The sequence below is a fragment of the Cervus elaphus genome, chromosome 5 (genome assembly GCF_910594005.1).
Source record: "Cervus elaphus chromosome 5, mCerEla1.1, whole genome shotgun sequence".
NCBI lineage: Eukaryota > Metazoa > Chordata > Mammalia > Artiodactyla > Cervidae > Cervus > Cervus elaphus.
In genome coordinates this window covers 119,851,926-119,866,942 of record NC_057819.1, presented here as the reverse complement: position 1 = coordinate 119,866,942, position 15,017 = coordinate 119,851,926, and the positions used below count along the sequence as shown (strand labels likewise).

General features: G+C 43.0%; 1 protein-coding gene across 5 annotated transcripts in view; it reads right to left on the bottom strand.

The window, feature by feature from the left end:
• The window catches only part of TANC2 (tetratricopeptide repeat, ankyrin repeat and coiled-coil containing 2), a 371,488-nt gene that overhangs the window by 24,811 nt on the left and 331,660 nt on the right, over nucleotides 1-15,017 (bottom strand). For all 5 annotated transcript variants that reach the window (XM_043904966.1, XM_043904965.1, XM_043904967.1 and 2 more), the window contains 4 exons: nucleotides 13,013-13,135; nucleotides 11,995-12,231; nucleotides 7,693-7,878; nucleotides 5,411-5,504 (listed from right to left, as the gene is read on the bottom strand). In XM_043904966.1, coding sequence (XP_043760901.1) covers nucleotides 5,411-5,504; nucleotides 7,693-7,878; nucleotides 11,995-12,231; nucleotides 13,013-13,135 — 640 coding nt within the window. The remainder of the gene's footprint in view (nucleotides 1-5,410; nucleotides 5,505-7,692; nucleotides 7,879-11,994; nucleotides 12,232-13,012; nucleotides 13,136-15,017) is intronic.

The window sequence follows — 15,017 nt, the reverse complement described above, 5'->3', positions numbered from 1 at the left end:
CAACCATCTCATCCTTTGTCTCCCCCTTCTCCTCCTGCCCTCAACCTTTCGCCTACACAATGTTCTATGTCAATTATATCTCTAACTTAAAGCGGGGGATCGGGGGGGGGGGGAGAAAGAACTTGACTGGCTTTGATGCTTGTTAGGAACCATAAGAATCATCTTGTTGGTACATAAAACAAGGACTTTGAAAAATTTCTAACTCTCCCAAGTTTAAAGCAGCTACTGGGGGCAGAGTCGCAGCAAATCTCTGTTCAATGTCTTGTATATTGCGTGGTGCACACGTGTGCAAATCCATTCTTTTTTGCGAAAGAATTTATAGCACTCTGGAGAAAATACAGACAGTATTTCGGAATCAAGCCTCTCATCAATGATGCTGGCTCACAGAACACAGCTGAAAATTCACAAGCAGTGCCTGTCCTGAAAATTAGACTTAACACTGTCCACTCTAATCTGGAGTCTTGTTGTTGGGACTGGCCCCTTTCAACCCACTGGACAGCACATTACATGAAAGGGAATGTTCCATTCGGCCTTTCTCCTTGTACCATCTCTGCTGCTTAAGCTCTGACGTCATTTGGCAGGAATCTCCTGCTGATAGCTGGACACGGTCATTAACACAGCTGGCCAACTCCATCTCAGAACAACACAACTATGGAAAATTGGGTCTGTACTTTTCAAAATGCAAGAGCGAGGAGTTGCTTTGGCTGGATTTTTTATATGAGTCTTATCAGAAACTGTTAAAACTTTTTGAAAGAGAGATGATTAAGGCAAAGCCAGTTCTGTAAAACAATAAACTGCTTCTTAGAGCAAACATTAACAGTCGGGAGCCCAATCTCTTTTCCTGAGAGACCAGTAATGGAATTTGTTCCCTGGCTTGTCAGCATCTGATGAGATTATCTGACCAAAATGGTCCTTTTTCAAAGGGAAACATCTAAGGAGTTTGAAGAGACAGACAGGATGCAGCTCAGAGTTGAGGAAACAGCCAAAGTCTGCTTGGATGGGATAATGCTGATGCTAAATAGAAGGCAGAGGAGCAAACGGTTCTTTTGTTTATCTTTTGTCAACCTTGAAAGACTACAGAACAGACAGGTCATGTAAGACCAATGGGCTGGAGGTGGTGGGGGAGACATAAACTGATCACTGCTATCCAAAACAACATTCATTAGGTAAGCATTTATGGAGCTATTTGTCAGATCCTGTCTGCTCTCAAGGAACTCAGGGTTGCGTAAGGATAGGAGACAAATAAACAAATATATTGCTATACAGTGTGATAAGCACAAAAGAGATAAGTCCATGGGGGCTGTCTGGAAGTGACACAGAGCAAGAGTGTCTGAGAAGGTCTCCAGGAAGAGCTGACAATCTGAGCCAGATGCTGAAAGAGAAACAGGAGACTTATAGGCAAGGGCATGGAGAAGCTTTCTAGGCACAGGGCGAGCACGTGTAAAGGCACCGACGTGGGGACAGCACGTTTACCGTTACTGGAGAAGACGGGCAACAGAGGAGGCTAGAGATGATGACTGGTTTTTTTATGCTAGTTATTTATTTATTTTTTGGCTGCACCACATGGCATGTAGGATCTTAGTTCCCTGACCCCAGATTGAACCTGTGCCCCCTGCAATGGAAGCATGGAGTCTAAACCACTGGACCACCAGGGAAGTCTCTTTATGCTACATTAAAGCTACAGGTGGTCAATGAAGGGTGGTAACCAGGAGAGTGACACGGACAGATTGTGGCTTAGAAATATCACTTTGGTGGAAGTCTGCGAGATAAGTCACAAAATGGTAAGGCCTGAGATCAGATCATCGAGGAGGCAGTTGCAGTAAACTAGACAAAAGATGATGAAGGTGTGATTTAAGGGTATCTTGTTTATTTTCTGAATTTTTGCTACTTTTGGGCCATGGGATGGCTCAGGTTCTCCAGAGTTGCTAGAAGCTTTTTAATGCTGGTTTTGTGTTGAGGCAGAGCAGAGGAGGGACCACTGAACAATCTTGTCATCTTAAGTGCTGGTCTTCTGTGTAGTTCTATAAGAAATCTGTGAAAACCCTGCAGGATGGGAGGGGGTCAGTCAGACGGTAAAAGCTCGATGTAGGCAGATGCTCTTTGGAAGGACAAAAAGGCCATAGAAGTAGGATGAAAACAAACAGAATATTCTAGTGACCTACTTTTAGAAAATCTGATATGTAAAAATTACACCTCAATAAATATTTCACTCTGTGCTAGGATGTATTTCATTGACTCTAAGAGGCACTTTCTTCCCTCTGCATTTTAACATCTCAAAGTCAGGATGTGTCTTATAATTGATGTGATAATAAAGAACTCTGTCAGTTTAATAGGCAGAGAGTTTTTCTTTTTGGAATGGTACATAAAATAATGGCTATACAGTAATATAGTAAATGATACAAACTGTTGGAAACATCATGACCATCATATTTAAGCAAATATGTATTAATACATATTGTGTGTTGAGGCCAGGGTTGCAGATATAAGACCCTAACCAGCTGGCTGCAGGTCACATACTTTCACTCTCTATTTAAGAGAAACACATAAGATTTTGCCATTGGAGGATACATGATTCAAAGGGTTATGATAAATTTTAAATGATTATGTGCTATAAGTTAGAAAGAAACATGGATCCTTAGTAAAGCCATCACTATAGATGGTGGTGCTAGTGGTAAAGAGTCTGCCTGCCAGTGTAGGAGATGCAAGAGACTCTGGTTCTATCCCTGGGCTGGGAAGATCCCCTGGAGAAGGGAATGGCAACCCATTCCAGTCTTCTCACCTGTAAAATCCCATGGACAGAGGAGCCTGGCGGGCTGGAATCCACGGGGTCACAAAGGGTCAGACACGACTGAGCAGCTGAGCACAGTTAGGGGAAAAGCAACTAGAGCCTATTCCACATCAGTGGTGAGTTCCACGGACATGCCTTACACAGCGAAGACATGATTCTTCAGAAAGTTTTCTGAAGTCGAATAACTTTATGGCTCTACAAATTATACGACAAATGCATTTCATTCTAACTCATGTAAATAACATCTTATGTTCATAATGCTGAAATTAGTTCATCTAAGTATCAAATTAAGCACAACACAATTCTGACCACAAACAAACTGACATGAAATTAATTTTTTATACCATCTTGAGATATGGTACCTATTAGGAAAATTAATGTAACAAACTTTATTACACACTTTAATGCAGGAAATATTTTAAAAGTCCTGAGGTCATAAAGTTTTACTCTAATAAGAAATTCATATCAATAAAAGTAAGTCTTCCACTTAGTTCACGCCCTTTGTTGTTGTTGTTTTAGAGCAGTTTAATGGGCTAAGAAAACTGAGGGGAAGATGCAGAGACTCCCCCTACCACTGCCCCCACATTTGTACACACCCCAACCAGAGCTGCCCATTTGTCACAACTGGTGAACGTACACTGATGCGTCATAATCACCCCAAAGTCCATTGTTTGCATTAGGGCTCACTCTTGGTGTTGCACATCCTGTGAGTGTGTGGACAAATGTATAATAACCTGTATCTACTGTAACAGTATCAAATGAAGTGCTTTAACTGCCCCTCAAATCCTCTGTGCTCCGCCTATTCACCCTTCCCCGTTTTCCCCAACGCCTAGCAACCACGGATCTTGTTCTTCTCTTCATAATTTTTACAAGAGTTGTGTTTTTTTAATTGTATGTTTTTTCACTTTTGGCAATGGATGTAGTATGGTTTAAATTTCCTTTTCAGGAAGTTACTTTTCTTGTTAAAACTCCATTTCAGGGTTAATTCCCCCCAAAAGGTCTGAGTTCACACCCTTTTTGAACATTCTGAAGGAATTCCTTCAAGGACAGCACTAGAATATGTGTCATAGTCATCACTATGATTGCATGCTAAGCTGCTTCAGTCATGTCTGACTCTGCGACCCCATGGACTGTATGTAGCCGGCCAGGCTCCTCTGTCCATGGGATTTTCCAGGCAGAAATACTGGAGTGGATTGCCATGCCTTCCTCCAGGAGATCTTCTCGACCCAGGGACTGAACCCAAATCTCTTATGTCTCTTGCATTGGCAGGCGATTGTTAGTCTGTAATTTCTGTCCATTATCACCACTGGGCCGCTACTTTTGTTGCCCTCCACAGTGGTCACACACACGTGGCTCAGAACGGGAGACTCTGGGAGGCTGCACTGATGGGGCCTGAACCATCATGCCCCTCCCACAGCTCCGGGTCTCAGGACAGCCGTTGTCCCGGCCAGCCCCTTCCCCTCAGTGTGTCCTCTGGCTTCCCTCAGGGTGGAGCCCCGGAGACAGCAGCTGTTTCCAGCTGCACATTTTCCTTTAATCTGTCACGGGCTCTTAAGCTGCAGCTGCCTGGCATCTGCTCCCTTTGGCTCTGACAGAGGGAAGGATTGTTTGAGAAGCAAATTCCTGAGCTTTGGACCATTCCACACGGTGTTGAGGAAGCCATGAAACCCATGTAAGATTTTTGCCATTGTGGAAACATCCCAATTCAATAGGTAATTATAAATTTGGAGTGAATTCAAGCATCTTCTTTGATTTTTAATAACATTCTGACCCAAACCAAAGTGTATCCCCCTTCTTGTTTAGTAAAATATCCTCCCTAAACTGGCCGTCTCAATGCTGGTCTCCTTCTCCTGGCAAATATGACACATTTCTGTGGCGACACTACAGTTTTCACTGCCCTGGTTTCATAAAAACACATAAAAGGTTACTAATGTTTTTCCAGATGTTCCAGTTTAGACTTGGGGGAAAGACAACAAACATTTCCTGCAAAGGACACAAGGAAGATGCTTCTGTTTATGGAGTAAGTACCAAGCAATATAGAAATAGCTTTGCTACAGACGCAGAGAGACTGTGCAGGGCTGTACCCTACAGGGGACAGGACCTTCATTTTGCACCCTATACCAACTGTTCTCGTGATGTATCAGTTTAATCAGGTCAGGTACCACTCACTCCACCATGGTAACACTTGGTTCATTAAGCTGGAGGTGTCAATAAAAATTTAACTTCTTGGTTTATAACTACAGGGGAAATATTTATTCCTAACTATTACAAGGATCTCTCTCTCACACACACACATAAAGTCCACAACTATTTTCTGTTCTGGTTTGGCACACTGGGAGGAAACTTTCAGTCTTTTAAAATATTTGGAAACAAGAGCGGGGAAAGTTTTGTTTGAAAGAAGACTCCAGGGCTAATGGCATGTGCATCCAAAGGGAGAGAGGATTGAAAGAAGGAAATTGCTTGACTTTTTACTTTGGCTGAATTGGTCTCCAGTACAGGAGCCATAAGACAGAGAGACTGCCAAAGGTCTGGCAGAGAAAACACCTGGGAGTGAGATGCAGAGTGTCTCCATACAAACACAGTACATTCGTGAGAGAAGAAAAAGCTGTCCACGAGAGGTACCTGTCTCTCCCCAGAGACTGTCAAAGCTGTTGATCTGTGCTCGCTCCACCTCCTCTTCATCTTTTTCTGGAAGATCAAGTAGGTAGGAGACAATCTGAAACAAGAAGTTGTGTCAGCTCGAAGTTCAGGTGGAAAACTATACACTGATACTGTGAACCTGTGAGGTTGGAAGATATCTGGATAACCCAGTGCCACTCTCTCTCTTGCACACCATAGGCGTCAGAACAGATTGTCCTCACAAAAGAGTACAAAGCTGCCAAGATGAGCATTCATTCTACCAGGTACAGTTTACATGTTTCCCTTGAACACAATTAATTTATACAGCATGTGATTTTTAAAAATTACACATTTATCACATTGAGTTAAAAAAGCAATCCCTCTTCCTCCTAATAAAACTACCAGAAATAAACAGGAAAAAAAAATCAATAAGCAAAAAGCAGAAAATAAATATGGAGAAAACTGAGGGCCTGTACTTTTTCAGAGTAGAGCTATTATCTTCTTTTTTTATCTTTTGGAATTACAAGGACTGTTTGGGGACAGTGAAAGGAGAAAATCTTCTAACAACAAAGGCAAGTGATAGCTCTGTTTTCAGGAATCTGACTGTAAGGAGTGCTAAACAACCTTCCACAGATAGTAACAGTTCCAATTTTACTTAATATTCCCGTGGGGACATATCAGGTCAGTGGAAGAGGTGGCTGTCTCACTGAAGCATCCCATGTAGTGTGAACCAGCTTGTCCTGGCCCATGAAAGCTGACTCATCAATTTTCAGAGTTTTGCAAGCTGGTTGTTAAACAAAGTTGTTTATTAAAAACTAAATAACAGGGAGGGATTTAAAAACAATTAAATAGCAATGATGGGTGGCCCATCCTTGGTGGCCCAGTGGTTAAGACTCAGTGCTCTCATTGCCAGGGCCCAGGTTTGATCCCTGGTCAGGGAACTAAGATCCCACAAACCAAGCACCAGAGAAAAAAAAATAAAAAAAATAATAATGAAAGAAATTATATCAATAGGTTAAAATACAAAATCTCATAACTCTCTAATTATTAAATTACATTTTACTATTACCTATGCTTGTGAGGTTATTTATATTGACTGTGTCTGCATGGTGGCAATTCTACATAATTGTGTGCTCCTCTGTGTTCAGTGTAGGTAGCTTGAAATCAGTCATGGTGGGGGTATTTGCTGTTGTAGTTCAGTCGCTAAATTGTGTCTGACTCTTTGTGACTCCATGGACTGCAGCATGCCAGGCTTCCCTGTCCTTCACTATCTCCTGGAGTTTGCTCAAACTTTATACTCTGGAAATTGGCAAATTTTGCAGATCAGGATTTGATTTAGTGCCAAAGCTGAAAGAGGTTCCAGTTTAATGAATATAATTTGTATGAGGGTGAAATGTAGTTTGACAGTGAATCACACACCAGATTTAAAGACAAAATTATTGGGAAAAGAGCAAACGGGTGCAGTTTCATTTATCAAACCACAGTTGAGTTGTAACCACAGGGTTGGGTATGGATATAAATTTAGCAAAAATTGACAAAAGCATTCAATTAAGAGTATTACACAATTCATTATTACTTGTAAACTGTGTGTGATGTGTTTTTTTATATCAGTAAATTTATAATAAATTTAAGTCTGTATGTACACACACACACACACAAACACAGACACACAAAACACTCCGTCTGCACTCTACTCCCCTCTCCAAGGCTGACTGTTAAACATTTCCTAGCACACTACCAATTCCACATATTGTGCCACTACATTACTTTTATTAATAAACAACTTAGCAAAAATACCATCTGCACAGTGTTTAACAGTTTTCAAGGCACCTTTCATATCAACCTTATAAAAAAGAATTTATTAGAAAGCCTCACTATACTGGTGGGAGACTAAGGTTCTAAGAGATGAGTTACATTGCCCAGAGCCAATGTGGAGGAAAGCTGAGCTTCAAACCTGGTCCTTCTGATATTCCAACTCCCTATTCCACTCTGCCCACCCATGTGAACAAAGGTCAAGAAATAACCCCCGAGCCCAGTGTCATTGTTAAATAGGGGTGGAAGATGAGGAGGAATCAGATTAGATTAATTCCCAAGGTCCTTTCCAACATCATCCTAGGTACCCTGGCATATTTCTCAGACCTATTTCTCAGACCAATGACCAAAAAGCTACTTCATGTTAACCTGGCAATTTTGTAATAATGCAACTATTTTTCCCCTGGTTTCCTTCAAGACATAGCTTGAAAAAAAACGAAAAACAACCCAAGCCTTATTGGCTGCTTTCTTACCTCAGTGTAACCCATGCTGGCTGCAGCGATGAGGGCCTGCTGGATGGCATGGCTCTTCTTAAACACCCCCTGCTGCTGGCCTGCCATCGTCCAGTCACACTGAATTAGAAACTTGACGACCTCCAGATGACCTCGGAGTGCGGCATGGACCAGGGCGCACTGCCCATTCTTATCTAAGTGATCCACCTGCGGGAGGGGACAGAGAAACCTGTGTGAAAAAGCCTGTGGCTGGCCTCCCCAGTGAGTACAGTCTGGACCACGAAGATTCACCCTCTCCCATATTCCTTGGACCACTTTCTGAGAAAATTCAGGTGATATTCTCTTACTCAGGCTAGATCTTCACTGAGCTACAACTCTGGTAGATGCTCCTCTGGGGAGACTCTCTTTGTATAATGTCAGGCTTTTGTTTTCACATCAAAAGAAACCAAAAATATGCCCCAAACGACCCCAAACTCCAGCTTTGCTTTCCTGATGTACACTCTCCTTTGTCCTCAAATAGGTCTTTTCAGACTCAAATCTGAAAGGCTTATAAGCTCTACTGGCACAAAACACTGTCTTTGAAATCATGAAAGGGAAGAAAAACATCTTGAAGCTTAAATTTTCTGGTGTTCCAAAGAAGCAAAGTATCTCATGTCATGAATCACACAGTTAACCACTAAGCTCTGGCAGATGCCACTTCTTTCTTCCAATGGGAGGGTGGAATCTTGACGATTTGGCCAAAATGGTTGGAGGGACTTGGAACTTAATGCTAGACTACGTTCCAGCAGCAGTTTTTACAGTTGTGGTGTTGGTTACAGGTTTAGGCTGAAAGAGGAGCCTGATTAAGAACAAGCTACCAGAAGGTCCCTAGCCACAAGTCTCAATAGATGAACAGCCTCTCCTGGCAGGTGGGCAAGGTATGTTCCAGTGTTCATTAGAGCAAGTGAAGCCTAAGTTCTGCATCTGTTTCTGTCCAGCTTTAGTTCCATCCAGCCATCCAAATAGCAAATGTTTACTGAATGCCTACTGTGTGCAAGGTGCTCTTCATCCTTTTTCTAGATGAACAAAGTGAGGCTGAGAGGGATCAAATGACTTGTCCAAGCCCTCATAGAAAGCAAGCGTCAATGCAGGCTTTGAACACGTTGTACTTGACGCCAAAGTTTACAATTTTGATGACTTGCTTCCCCTCTCTCATGGAAGCCAGACTGTAAGAGGTTAAGGAGCAGTAAGGAAGCAGTGGTAGCAAGTAGAGAGGACTCTTAGACAGGCTCAGTGGATGTGGGTGGGAAGAGATGGGATAGTGGTTTCTGGTTAGGAGAGAGGAAAGTCTCTCTTTTAGGGTTAGAGAAGACATGTGTAGGTTTGTAGAAACTAAGAAGAAATGTAGCATGAATTTAGAAAGAGAATGAAATGATGTTAGCGAAAGAGCAACATACTGAGATTAAAAAATACAGGTGGGAAATTCTCTGGTGGTCCAGTGGTTAGGACTCCATACTTCCACTGCAGGGGTCACAGGTTCAATCCTAGTTGGAGAACTAACATCCCAAAAGCCTTGTGGTGCAGCCTATGTGTGTGTATACATATGTGTATTTGTGTATATGTGCCTATATATGTATATGTGTATATATATGTATACAAGAGGCAATAATTTTGATAAGGAAGGTAAACACTGCCTTCTCTGAGGCAGAAGTAAAGTAAGTTTGTAAGGATTAACAGAGTTTTGAGATAGAGGAACAGTGAGATAAACACAATCTTGGTAGTTGTAGGAGGGCAAAAGAGTTTTGACAGGGTCTCAAGAAGATCATAGATGATGTATGTATCTGCTCTGGGGAAAATGAGAAATAAATAAAATGATAGCTGAGCAACAGGAAAGACCTAGCTGAGATTAGAATATGAATTTACAGCAATAATAATAAGGCTGATAATAAGTTATCATGCTATTTCTAGAGGTGTTTATCCAAATGACAAGGACATTATAGGTGGACCATTTCTGTGTCACAGTTAGCATTTACAGCTCAGGGATTTCCCTGAGGTCCCCAGGTCCCAGCTCTCAAAAGAGTCTTGGGAGACAGACCCAATTCTTCCCTGGTAAGAACACTGGACACCTCAGAATTAGGTCATTTATGTTATTGTTCAGTTGCTAAATCATGTCTGACTCTTTATGACCCCATGGATTGCAGCATGCCAGGCTTCCCAGTGCTTCACTATCCCCTGGAGTTTGCTCAAGTTCATGTCCATTGAATCAGTGATGCTATTCAACTATCTCATCATCTGCCGCCGTTTTCTCTTTTTGCCTTCAATCTTTCCCAGCATCAGGGTCTTTTCCATTGAGTCGGCTCTTTGCATCAAGTGGCCAAAGTATTGGTGCTTCAGCTATAGCATCAGTCCTTCCAATGACTAGTCAGGGTTGCATATTATTTACAGTTCATTGCAAACCCACCAAAATCCTCGGTTTGTTTTCAGAATGGAAATAAAATGTTCCATACATGTCTACATTTTTGAGACCAGCATTTCTCCTTTTTAAAAAATGCTTATTTTTTTAAATTTTATCTTTCACTGTGCTGGGTCCTCACTGCTGTGTGGGTTCTTCTCTAGTTGCGGCGAGAACAGGGGCCATTCTCTAGTTGTGGTGCATGGGCTCGTCATTGCAGTGACTTCTCTTATTGTGGAGCGTGCGCTCTAGGGTGCACAGGCTTCAGCAGTTGCAACGCATGGGCTCGGTGGTTGTGATTCCCAGGGTCTAGGGCACAAGCTCAGTAGTTGTGGCACATGGGCTGAGGGGCTCTGCAGCATGTGGGATCTTCCTGGACTGGGGATTGAACCCGTGTCTCCTGTATTGGCAGGTGGATTCTTCACCACTGAGCTACCAGGGAAGCCCCCTGGTACTTTTTTTTTTTCCATCAATATTTTGAAATTGAGTTTTATCATTATCAGCGGCTCTTGAGGTACTATAAAGCAAATATATTTTATTTTATTTTATTTTTTCGCTACAAATCCAAGTTTATTTTTTAACAAAATCTTAGCGCTTTCTCGCGGTAGCCCCTCTCCATGCCCGAACTGCAAGGAAGGAAGGGAGGGGAGCGGAGGCCAGGTCGTTCACGTGGACACCCAAGGCACCTCGACCTTTTCTTGCGGTGAGTGACCTCCAGCGGGGCCTCTGGCTTCCTGGCTGGTAGTCACTGTCGGGCTACGGTGGAACGAAGGGGCACAGGGAGCCCAGATGGGGCACGAGGCCAGCCTCGCTCAGTCCCACGCCAACACTGTGGTATTGTCCCCGCCCACCGGGTGCCCTGGAGAGCTGCCTGAGACGGAGGTGGTGCTGGAGAGCCGGAAGCACTCACCAAAGTCCAACTTCTTAAAACACAGCTGCTTCCATACCGACCAGCACGTAAATCATGACTCGCACGCGGAGGAGAGGAGGGTTTCTGACGCCGTCTGGGGGGAGGGCAGAGGAAGGAAAGGCCGGCCGTTCACTCCTCTGTCCTGTCAGTGCCTGGAAGAGCAGCTAGGGCACAGCAACAGCCCCTCAATTCCTCAAGCCGGGGTCGTAGGCGGAGACCCTAGTCCACGCGTGTCACTTTCTTCTAACAGTTCAAAGCTATTTTAGTATCAGTGAGAAAAAGGCTGATGTGTGTGTTAGTCACTCAGTCGTGTCTGACTCTGCGACCCCATGGACTGTGGTCCACCAGGCTCCTTTGTCCGTGGGATTCTCCAGGCACGAATACTGGAGTGGGTTGCCATTTCCTTCTCCATAAAGCAAATATATTTTAAAGAAATGTTTTGAGAAAATCAAAATACACTAATAGAAACCCTTTTGAGTGCTTCTGGTCAGACAGTCATTTCAGATGTCTACAGGGGTGTCTCCAAGGGTAGATGAGGGTGCCTCTGAGGGTAGATGAGGGTGCCTGGTCTCTGCTCTTACATCCACGACTAACATGAAAGGCTGAGAGTTAGCAGGCGCCATTCAGATTAGACCTCACAGTGCAGACTCTTCGCTCCCCCACTCCGCTTTCCTCACTCTGAGCTCAGGAGAGAATTTCTTAGTTGTGAGCGAGGGACTTTTTGTGGCTGCTGATAAATGCGGTTTCCTAAGCATCTCTCAAAAGTTTTAGAACTGTGTCCAGAGGCAGCCTGGAACTGGCCCAGGGCAAGCAGGCAAACAGTAGGATGTAATCAGAGCCAGTTCTTCCTTTGATCTGCTTCCTAATAGGATGTGATGCATATTCTACCTACACTCAGGCAACACAGGAGATAAGGACGAGTCTGAGACGGGAAGAAAGACACAGGAGGGAAGAACCAGCCGCAGCGCCGGGCAGCAGTTACCTTGGCCCGTTTCTTGCACAGCAGCACCACGATGCTCAGGAAGCCTGCCGCCGCGGCATAGCCCAGGGGGGTCAGGCCGCTTTCAGAGGAGGCATCCACGTTGGCCCCAAATTCCAAGAGCAGGGCCACCATTTCTGTGTAACCGAGGTGAGACTGGACACACAGAATTGGAGCATTATTCAAAACTTCCGTCCGGTAATTAATGTTGGCACCTCCCAAAATCAGCAGTCGGCTGACCTGGTCATAAGAAAGCAAACAGAAATGATACTCACATACATACCAGTTATATCCTATCAGTCACCTTTTCTTAAGTCACCTGCAGGCATGCATGCTGAGTGGCTTCAGTCGTGTCCAGTTCTTTGCCACCCTACAGACCACAGTCCACCAGACTCCTCTGTCCATGGGATTCTCCAGGCAAGAACACTGGGATGGGTTGCCATGTATCCCCCTCCAGGGAATCTCCCCGACCCAGGGATTGAACGTGCATCTTTTACATTTCCTGCATTGGCAGGCAGGTTCTTTACCAAACTAGCACCACCTGGGAAGCCTTAAGTCACCCAGGACCCCTCGATAAGTGCCCAGAAACACTGAGTAACTTCTTTATGTTAAAATCTTCATTTGTTCCTTTTTTAATACCTTGCCTTTGGAAAGGGATGTGACATGTCTCCTTTATACAAACTACCAGGAACTAGAGTAAACACCACCCATACTATAGTGCAGTCTCCACTAAGTGAACTGTTGGTCAGAAGAACTTCTACTGAAACAAAAGTGATCTAAGAATGCTTTACTCCCTAGAAGGAGCAGGACTTATTCTATAAATCAGACTCATCTTACAGATCAACAGGTTTGGTTTTCAACTCACAGAATAAAATGTAATGATTTAAAATATATCAAACTATTAATAAAAGGTTAATTAATAGAAGAGTCAAAGATCAATCAAATAACTCCTTAAATGTCCTCTGAGTTTTATGTTTTCATAGCTAATTCTTCAATCTGCCTGTAACTTAGATGCACTTACCTTTATATTTGGTGTATAGAGATTTCGTAAAGATGCCAACGCCATGGACAGACCTTCTGTGCTGTAGGAGATCCAGAGGCCTTGGAGGATGGAGGATGATACACCAACTTTTTTACTCAAACCCTGAAAAAGAAACAGAGACACAATTAAGGGATCAGCCCAGCTAAAAAGTACCCTCGGCAGTAAGTTACGAGCCTCAAGATTTGTGGTACTAACAAATGAGAATAGAGTCTTGCTCTAACGATATCCGGCATAACAAAGCCAGTCTACTGAGGGGGACACAGACTGGTCTTGTAGGAACAAGCTAACTAACTCGGCAGTCTGTGACAACAAACCTACTCAATACCTCTCTCTTCTTTCTTTTTATTTATTTTATTATCTTTTTTCTTTCTTTTCTTTTCTTTTTTTTTATTGTAGTGGTTTTTGCCATACATTGATATGAATCAGCCATGGATCTACATGTGTTCCCCATCCCGATTCCCCCTCCCGCCTCCCTCTCCATTCCATCCCTACAGTGAAGTAAGCCAGAAAGATAAAGACCAATACAGTATACTAACGCATATATATGGAATTTAAAAAGATGGTAATGATAACCCTATATGCAAAACAGAAAAAGAGACACAGATGTACACAACAGACTTTTAGTCTCTTCTTTCTTTTTAAAAAAATGTTTATTTATTTATGGCTGGGCTGGGTCTTTTCTGCCATGAGGGCTTGCTCTAGTTGTGGCAAGCTGGGGCTAGTCTCCAATTGTGGAACTCAGGCTTCTCATTGTGGTGCCTTCTCTAGCTGCAGAGTGTGGGCTTAGTTGCTCTGCATCATGTGGGATCTTCCTGGACCAGGGATAGAACCCATGTCCCCTGCACTGGCAGGCAGATTCTTAACTTGGACCACCAGGGAGGTCCATCAGGTTTATTTTTAAGGTGATGGAAATGTACTAATAGTGGTAATAATTATATAACTGTATAAATATACCAAATATCCAGAATTACAGACCCCCAACCTTATATTTTTAAGGTAATTAATAACATCATATGCAATTCTTCATGAACAAAGATAAAATAAGGGAAATTTAAAACTAATTGGAAAGAAATATAAACTGGACTATATGTTACTGCTGACTGGCAGTTCTAAGTGGTGCTGATTATAAGCACTGAGTCTGTCTTTGCCTTTTCATGACCCTCAGCTGATAGGAACTGAGAATTCTAGCAGTCTGGGAGAAGCTAAAGTCAATCAGTAGGGAGCACCCTGCATTTAAAGGACCTTGAAAAGTGCAGCATTAGGAAAACCATGGTCCAAGTCCACATTCTTCAGTTTACAGTCATGTCATCACCACACGTTATACACCCTAGTATTTATGGCCTGAAACACACAGGGAGCCAGTCATATCTCAGGCGACCATGTCGTCTGCAGCAAAATAAGATAACGCTGTGTCAATGACAGGAGTGTACGATTTAAGTGCAGGTCTCCATGACAGGCTGGTGGCTGCCAGGAAGGAGAAGGCTGAGGGGAAGATGAAGTGGGTAAAGGGATTAGGAGATAACATACTTTCAGTTATAAAATAAACAAGTCATAGGGATGTAAAAAAAATAAGTAAACATTGGTTTCCATGTATTGGATATAGTCACCTGTGATCAAATGAAATTTCATATCATTTATCTGTTTCATGTGGTATTTATTTTAGGGTGCAGGGCATACAGACAGGCATCAACTTCTTGGCATCTGATCCCAGGCAGAAGGTGATGCTAAAAGCTTAAGTGATTAAAGTCATGATGCTTAATACCGAAGCTATTTTCCCATCTAACTGAAGGATAATCACCTCAGAGTCTGTAGAAGTGGCAGGCACTTTTTGGTCCACTTGAAGATGGAATGAGACACCTTGCCTGTTAAAATAGTCTCACTCTGCTCCCATTAAGTAAGGTCACTGTGTAAGGTCATTTTTGGGTACAGAGATTTGTTAGATAGACAATTATGATTCAAATATAGGACTTGCCACTGTAGGCTT